Source organism: Ctenopharyngodon idella, chromosome 20 (assembly GCF_019924925.1).
Source record: "Ctenopharyngodon idella isolate HZGC_01 chromosome 20, HZGC01, whole genome shotgun sequence".
Taxonomy (NCBI): Eukaryota; Metazoa; Chordata; class Actinopteri; order Cypriniformes; family Xenocyprididae; genus Ctenopharyngodon; species Ctenopharyngodon idella.
Genome location: NC_067239.1, coordinates 22676349 through 22685418, shown reverse-complemented (window position 1 = coordinate 22685418; position 9070 = coordinate 22676349). Strand labels below are relative to the sequence as shown.

The 9070-nt window shown below is 36.5% G+C and overlaps 1 protein-coding gene across 1 annotated transcript; it reads right to left on the bottom strand.

Moving 5' to 3' along the window:
- Window positions 1-798: 798 nt before the first annotated feature.
- On the bottom strand, window positions 799-9058 carry ntmt2 (N-terminal Xaa-Pro-Lys N-methyltransferase). The gene is made up of 4 exons (XM_051875476.1): window positions 7512-9058; window positions 4070-4242; window positions 3291-3543; window positions 799-1586 (listed from the first exon to the last, which is right to left on the bottom strand). The coding sequence occupies exons 1-4, from the start codon at window positions 7681-7683 to the stop codon at window positions 1330-1332; spliced, it is 855 nt and encodes a 284-aa protein (XP_051731436.1). The 5' UTR covers window positions 7684-9058; the 3' UTR covers window positions 799-1329.
- Between the last annotated feature and the right edge of the window lie 12 nt (window positions 9059-9070).

Below are 9070 nucleotides of genomic sequence, written 5' to 3'. Positions count from 1 at the left end.
TAATTCCCTTCCTCTCTACAAAGACACCATCTGAGAGCCATTTACCTAAACAGTGTGGTTTTTCATGGTTTGGGGAATACAATGAAGTTTTGAACTTGTTGACATTATTTATCCATCTTTCTTTAAATATGTGAAAAGAAGATCTGCTTTCAGAGACACCAAGAGTACTTTAATAGCATGGAAATATCCAACAAATCCTCATTATCTTATTTTCTGTATTGTAAACAAGCTAAGATTCTCTAGTGCTGTAAGTAAGGAATAATTGACTATCTTTTAAGTTGTTAAACTATTTCACTGATTAATTCGTCAGAGCAGCGCTGACAAAACGTTTCTGTGCGAGTGTGTGTCCGTACAGTACGTTTGAAAGAGAGAGAGCGCGAGAGAGTAGCTATGCGCTTTCAGGACACAAAACGTATTTTGTGGTAAAAAAAACAAACAAACAAACAAAAAAAAAAACATGACAATAATTTGTCGTTTTGATCCTATTTACTATATTTGCTTGGTCGGTGTCGTTGCGGGTTTTGTTTCTTTTGCGGTTGTAGACTGTAGGACCTTTTGAAATAACTGAAATCATTTGGCGAAGTGATATGGAACTGCAATGCGGCCAAGACATGCCTAGAACTACTTTAGCCGTGCGTTTCCCTGAAAATAATTGCACACCTTAGAACGTTGATCAGATTCGAGCATTCAACAGCCCCGTAGTGCCCATTTCACCTGTAAAAATAATGAAGGCTTTGTCGTTTTAAGGGGGAAAAAAATCACCTCAAAGCATTTGGGAGACATCATGGCATCTCTGAATGTAGTTCAATGACTTATATATTTATTGTTATGCTTTGTTGTAATAAAAGAAATGTCCCTAAAAAATTTTTAATTATTACTTAGAATAATTAACATTTCTGTACTGTAAATCACAAAAAATACATAGACATAAACAAAAGCATTTTTTTTTGTAAAAAAAATAATAATTAGTTTTACTTTACTACAGTAAACGTACAAAATACTGCAATTATATACACCTATCTGTTCCATTTCAACAAAAATGGAAATTATATTTTACAAAATCTACACTAAAGATTTCTGTCAAAGCCAAAAAAACATGTTTACTCTTCTACATGATCTTAAATGGGTAAACATACAGCAGTCTAAAGCTGCTGGGGGAAAAAAAACTTTGAAAAAAGAGATGTTAGTAAATTGAAATTACTACATTCTGACATATTAGCTGGTAAATGGAATAAAACATACTATGCATTTATAATAAATACTATACATAAGTGCATCTACAACACATCCATCCAAAAACGTTCTCTGCTTCTAACCCACGTCTTTCATTTAGCGCATGGCGATCATCCATACAGGCACGATGACCTCAGGAAAGCCTTCCTGCTTTTCGACGTCCAGTATGGTGAGGCCTGCTTTCTGAATGATGGACTTCATGATGTCCAGGTGGCGAATGATGCTGCTGTCAATCGGGTCCAGCTTGCAGCCCTGTCGTGCCATGTTATCCTTAATGATAATCACACCGTTGGGCCTCAAGCTCTCCTTAGCACGCATTAAAAACTCCATCAGGTCCTTATCAGTAAGATGACCTGAAAAATGTAAAATGGCTCATGAAATATGACAAAAACAGAGAGTGTGTAAATTTCAAACGTTCACAGTCCAGTTTAGCAGGCACTGTTCATGCAAAACTAAGCAACAGCAGTAGATTGTCATCTGCTCGTTAACGCATATATCTAATCAACTAATCACATGGCAGTTTTTAGGCGTATAGACATGGTCAAGACGATATGCTGAAGTTCAAACTGAGCATCAGAATGAGGAAGAAAGGTGATTTAAGTGACTTTGACTTCATGGTTGTTGGTGCCAGACGAGCTTGTCTGAGTATTTCAGAAACTGCTGATCTACTGGGATTTTCATGCACAACCAACTCTAGAGTTTACAGAGAATGGTCCGAAAAAGAGAAAATATCCAGTGAGTGGCTGTTCTGTGGAAGAAAATGCATTGTTGATGCCAGAGGTTGGAGGAGAATGGCAGGTTCGAGATGATAGAAAGGCAACAGTAACTCAAATAACCACACGTTACAACCGAGGTCTGCAGAAGAGCACCTCTGAACACACAACATGTCGAGCCTTGAAGCAGATGGGCTACAGCAGAAGAAGACCACACCATGTGCCACTCCTGTCAGCTAAGAACAGCAAACTGAGGCTACAGTTTGCACAGACTCACCAAAATTAGACAATAGAGGATTAGAAAAACATTGCTTGGTCTGATGAGTCTTGATTTCTGCTGTTACATTGAGATGGTAGGGTCAGAATTTGGTGTAAACACCATGAAAGCATGGATCCATCCTGCCTTGTATCAATGATTTAGGCTGCTGCTGGTGGTGTAATAGTGTGGAGGATATTTTTTTGGCAGACTTTGGGCCCCTTAGTACCAATTGAGCATTGTTTAAATGCCACAGGATACTTCAAGCAGGATAACACACCATGTCACAAAGCTCAAATCATCTCAAACTGGTTTCTTGAACATGACAATGAGTTCACTATACTCAAATGGCCTCCACAGTCACCAGATCTCAATCCAACAGAGCACCTTTGGGATGTGGTAGAATGGGAGATTCCCATCATAGTGATGCTGTCATGTCAATATAGACAAAAATCTTCGAGGAATGTTTCCAGAACCTTGTTGAATCTATGCCATGAAGAATTAAGGCAGTTCTGAAGGCAAAAGGGGGTCCAACCTGGTACTAGCAAAGTGTACCTAATAAAGTGGCCATATACAGTATATAGGCTATAGGGCACACATGTCAAAAAAAAATCTGGACAATCTACTGCTGTTGCTTATGAATATATAATTTATTTATTTATTACTTTTTCTTCTTGGATTGCCACTTGAGTCATATGCTTAACCACTAGGCTAACAGTTCCTGATATATACTACTTGTTGATTGTGAGTCACTTCAGTTCGGTTTAAAAAAAAATCTGTCACCACAAGAAATTCATGTACTATCTCAAGTCTTTATATGGTTTTAAGCGGTTTCATATAGATATCTCTGTGACCGGTGTCAAATATACACATAGGCTGCAGTGAGAGAGATGAAACTGTATACGGCAAAAAGACCCTGACTAGCATACAGCTGCTCTCATTACAGAAAATGAAAAAGGACAGCCTGCACCTACTAAAATAAGATGTAGCCAGGCAGAAAACAGGTAAAATTAATGGAGTAAATGCAGGTAATACATTACTGCACAATATATATAACATAAATGGACGGTCACAGGCAATCCACTCACAGGCAATCCACTGCATCCAGATGACGTCGTATCTTTTTGTAGCGGGGATGAATTCCTGCAGATTGTAAAGGTAGTAAGCCTCCACCCGGTCTGCATCATCTCCGAGGTAACACTCATGAGCATGGAGGATGAAATCTTCCATCATGTCAAGCATTTCCATGGTTTCAAACACAGGAAACAGAACTCCTTTAGAAACTCTCCCGATTCCACAGCCACAGTCTAGCGCTCGCTTGGTGCCAGCCTTTCCTGGACCCTATTACGACAATAAATAATAAAAAAAATTGGAAAAATTTCACTTTTTGATGTTCTATAACACAAGAAATTAACAGACAGTCAAATAGTATACTTTTTTTTGTTGAGTCGTAAATCTAAAGACTTCAAGTCCAAGTTCATGGTTAAAGTATTAGCAGAACAGCTGAACACTATTTATGAAGCTAATGCTATTTGTCAGCTTGGATGTGATAATCAACCACATGTTCATTAACAAGCACACTTGGTCATTTTGATCTTTAGATCTTGCTATCTAAAGAGTATGTGTGAGCACACTAAAAAGGCAATATGCAATTGAAAAGAATTGTCTGCTGTCATGGGGTTGTGTCTGATATTTATAAATTGATGTACTCCTTTCAAATGATTAACAGATGTTTCTACTTTTGGACACAGCCATAATAGACTCAGATTGAATCAGGAATTACTATACATTTCACAGTTATTTACAAAGAAATGGCACGGAACACATTAAATTAAACATGAAATTTTGAAGTAGGAAAACTTCATACAACAAACTTCTTCAGGAACTGTCTTGAGCCTTCAAGGTCAATCTCTGATATCTCCACAAAATCTCCCATCATGCCCTCCTCTGACGCCGGGACGTCCTTGTAGAAGTTCTGTGCCCTGTAGTAAAACTGCTTCTCCCCTTTAATGTACTCACAAGTCACTGCATAGAGTTTTACTGTAAGGCAAGAAACATATAGACAGTCACTTAGTAAAAATGCACAACATTTCTTAGTTTATTATGAGTATTTTTAATTCTTTACAAGCTAGAGAGGAAAATTAGGCATTAATTTAGTTACTAGAAATCGAATATAATAATATTATTATTTATATAATATTGACATATAAATGTCAACTGTGGGGTCAAAGCATCTCAAGGGAAGGTGTACAGTTATGCGATGAAGTTTCAATGCAATTGTGTCTTCTCATTCACTTCTCACAACATCAGTTATTCATAATTAGTTCTTTGAAAGGTACCGGTTATTAATAGCAACAAGAATGTTTTCATTCAGTTTATGGTGTAACAGATCTTAAATTCCAAGGTCCCTGTTGCCTTTTCTTAATATTGAAACACCAAGATACTGTTGATATTGACAGTGTTGTACTACAGCGCAAAGGAATGCTTTATTGTTGGCACATTTAGGGGTTTAGGTGATTTAAAGCAACTCAACATGCAAAACTCTGTCAGCATCAGTCTAATGTCACATTATAAAGTTCAGCTGGAACATCTGCTCCCTCAAATGCCTGGTCACTTAAAGGACAGGCCAGTCATTAAGTCAATACATGCTTGGAAAGTTCGAGTCAAACATCAGATCACCAGATGATTAGCGGGAAGATCTTGCTCTGCTATAGGTGAGAGAACTGGCAGGGCAAATGGACTGTGATCCAGAGTTTGTCATGTGAACCACAAGTTTAGTAGTCCAAAGTCAAAAATAGTAACACTGGGCAATGTTTCCTTGTAGACTATTTTATTTTGGTCCTGTATATTTTTGTTGGTGCTCTGTATAGCTTAACACTCACTTATCTGCTTTGCCTTATTGGTCAAGAGGCAACATTAAAACAACCCGCTAATTTCAGTTATCAATTCCAAAACAGACATTAATACTCATTTTTCTTTTAAGCTCTCATAAACACTTTCTGAGTTCATTTTAACAGGCCATTTAAAAGTATGAGTGATTGTTTTTTATTTTTGGTCAAAAAGCTGATCTCATATGTATATGTATTCAGAAAATATATTTTTGCTCCTTGCTCAATTTACATAATTAAAATTATTGTTATTAATTTAATTAGAGGGGTGGTTGATTATGATTTCACTTCTTTAACTTTAGTTAGTGTGTAATGTTGCTGTTTGAGCATAAACAACGTCTGCAAAGTTACGACACTCAAAGTTCAAAGCAAAGGGAGATATTTTCTTTTAAAGAATTCTTCGTTTAAGAACTACAACAAACAGCTACTAGGGAGCTTCTTCCCGGGTTAGTGATGTCACTAACACTAAAATTTACATAAACCCCGCCCCCGAGAACACGCAACAAAGGGGTGAGGCCATGTTATTGCAATACAGTACTTAACACAAATGAAATAGCATTTCATAAAAGCAAGATGACAACATAAGTTATAACTGTAATTAAACTAAACTATACCTGTTCTATCTTCATGCAGCATATCTTCTCTGGATCTGTAGGCATCTTACAACACGAGCGATTTATAGATTATCCTTTATTATATTATGTTAATCAATGACTTTAAGATATTCCACATCAGCTACATAAATTAATCAACTAACAATTCAGAAATGTCCTGTTGCATTCTACATGTTGTCACTTCTTCTTGAGTCTCTCCATCATTGTCCGATTCCGGTTTAAACATAAAAGGCTGAACGGTTTCTGACATTTTCAGCGAGTCTGAGTGAGGTAATCGGCGCTGCTAACACGAGCTCTTGAAACTCTGCCCTCTTCTTGGAAGCAGCAGCTCATTTGCATTTAAAGGGACACACACAAAAACGGAGCGTTTTTGCTCACCCTCAAAAAGTGACAAATTTAACATGCTATAAAAAATTATCTGTGGGGTATTTTAAGCTAAAATTTCACATACACACTCTGGGGACATCAGAGACTTATTTTACATCTTGCAAAAGTGGCATTATATGACCCTTTTTAAAAGCTTAATTTAATTATATACAAGCTATTTAATTTGTAAAATAGAAGTTTACCTAATCTGAGACTTAATAATTTTGCTGCAATTACTAGGCAGGGAATTTACAGTTCCCATCATGCTTTGCATGGGCCAGGGAAAACGAACATTAATATGGTTATTTTAGGTTTCTTCCTTATGCTTTCCACTAAAACAATACATAATAAATGGATAAATAGTTTTAAAAAGTTACTTTTAGCATGATAACAGCAAGCAATATTGCTAGCTAGTAATTAACTGTAGGAGATTCAGTTGGATTACTTTTTATGCTATACAAAGTATATAAGTATACATATATAAGTTCACAGTTTTAAATAAAAAAAAAAAAACCCTTTCCAATATGAACTTATGAACTTGAACATGTAATTTAATATCAACTGTCAAGTATATTTGTGGGTTTATCTGAAGATTTCTTTACCTGTGTTGTCATACATTTATTGACCTTTGCTGTGTCATATATCTGTTTTCATATTTTTAATAGCAAACTAAGCTCATCAGTAACAATACAAATTATTATAGATGTGTATGTTGAAAGAAATGCGGTCTCTGAATCCATCCAATAATTCACAGTAACACTGACAGACTGGATTAAGTGCTTCCACAGTTTACACTACTCACCTGATTAACTATGTGAACCAATGAAAACACAAGCTCACATTCATCAGAACAAGACAACACAACAAAACCATTTATGAACTCTAACTTATTATATAATATTCATGGTTGCTTAAAGGAAAGTATTATATAGTTTGCTATGTTTTTTTTTTTTTTTTTTTTTTTAATGTTTCACCAACCTTAACACTTTACCACCATCTCAAAAGCCTGTAAAGTCAGCTGTCATTGCTGCTAACACACCAAGTCAAGTCTATTTTATTTTTATCTAATTATTATTCAGTGCAATGTGAAGAATGCAGCATGCATACACGGTTATGCAATTATGCTTAAAGTAGTCACATGGCTCTGTACATTGATTGCTTGAATTAACAATATATATAGGCCTATACTGTACAGTGAATATCGGTTGTCCCTATTGGATATTGAGGTTTAAGCATAGTTCACCAGTATCTGCTCAAATTATCATCACAAATATGTAAATGTAATTTTGATAGAGACATGGTAATAACATATAAATAGTAATAAATCTTTGTACAGTGTGGCCTCAAATGTTCAAATGTTTTCCTTACAGTTCTTATCAAAAGTTTTGCAGTGAATATCAGGAAACTTCAAAGGGTCATAATTAATACAAAAATGTCTTACCCAGAGGAATCTGCTCCAGGAGGTACAGGTAGCTGGCGAAGAACTCCTTCCTCAGAGTATTGTGCAAGTGGAAAGACATACTGTGTTTGCACATCTCATCATCTGTCTTCGCCCAGCGGTCTCGAAAGGCTTGATGAGTCCCGCTAAACTCCATAATGCTGGAATCAGACATTCTGAATCTTCTGCAAACTGGCTCAAAGCGTATGTGGTAACGTGTGACTCAAGGTGTCTCTGGAAGAAATGCTGGACACCGCGGTGCTGCTATATTTGTAGGAAACCTCTGGCAGAGGCGCTATAACTGACCAGTTAAGCGTTCTTTTCTCAGCAGAGTGCTTAAAACTACCACATCTTGTCAGATCACCTGCTTTAGGCCTGGGGTCGATGAATGAGAAAGGGACTGGTAAGATTGCCTCAGAAGAGGGGTGGTGCCTGCCTTCTTCTCCAGTTCCAGAAGAAGCTCCTTCTCCTAGGTTCCACAGACGTATCTAGAATGACATATTAATAATGCATACCAACACACGAACCAGAGGGTTGTACATTCATTCACAGCTAGTGACAAGTGGCTTATGTAGTGGCTATTCTTAGCACTGCCTTCTCATGTTTGTATACACAGCATTGGTGGCAAGTTTAAGGTGGTGAGGAAAGATCAAAGACAGATCTAATCTGAACATGCTGTTGCTGCTTACAATCTGCCTATCCATTTGCATTGTAAGCATGTTACAATAGCAACATACAACTGATAAAATGCAATGTTTTTTAGAGTTATACATGTAAATCCTATGAGAAAGCAGAGAGAGAGAGCGCAAGAGAGAAATAAGATGGATAAGATATCAGGCGTCTCATTTTTAGTCATGTCAGCTCATGAGCCATGTGTTAGGTTACTCATATGATTGCAGTTTGAAATTTGGATAAATTGCCAAATGATCATCACCTTGATATTCAGTGAACCAAAACTGAACCAGTGCTTAAATTGGAAATGCATACTCAATGCAATTAGAGAACACTGTTTATTAATAATGTTGATCCTACCAAATTGGTCCACAAAACCCGACCCAACATTGTCATATTTTGTTTGACGGCTTTTTAAGATTTGTGTTGTAATTGACATTTACAGATACAAATATATAAAGTATAATAAAATAAACATTTAAATGTCTATCATGGATGTTTTCCTTCAACTAGCCAGAAAGAAGTCATGTTCTGGGAGCAAAATAGCCCAAAATTGACCATTCCATGAAAAAACAATGGTTTTGCTTATAATGTCTTTCCCTGACATGCTCGTGGTATCGTGTTCGTGGTATAAGAAAAAATACTTGTCTTATTAGAACTGTTCTAACAGCAATAGTTTGCACAAGCTAATCTGGTATTGAGGCTAAATCAATAACTCACTTCCAATTGTAAATGGTAAGATAATTAAAACTGTGAGCCTCAAATTAATACATTAAGCGGGATTTCTCAAGTTTTTGCAAACACTTAACGTAATGCGTTCAGGAAAGGGCACCTCTATCTAACTACATTACAAATAAATCAAATCCAACAAAATCTAGCATGCACACGAA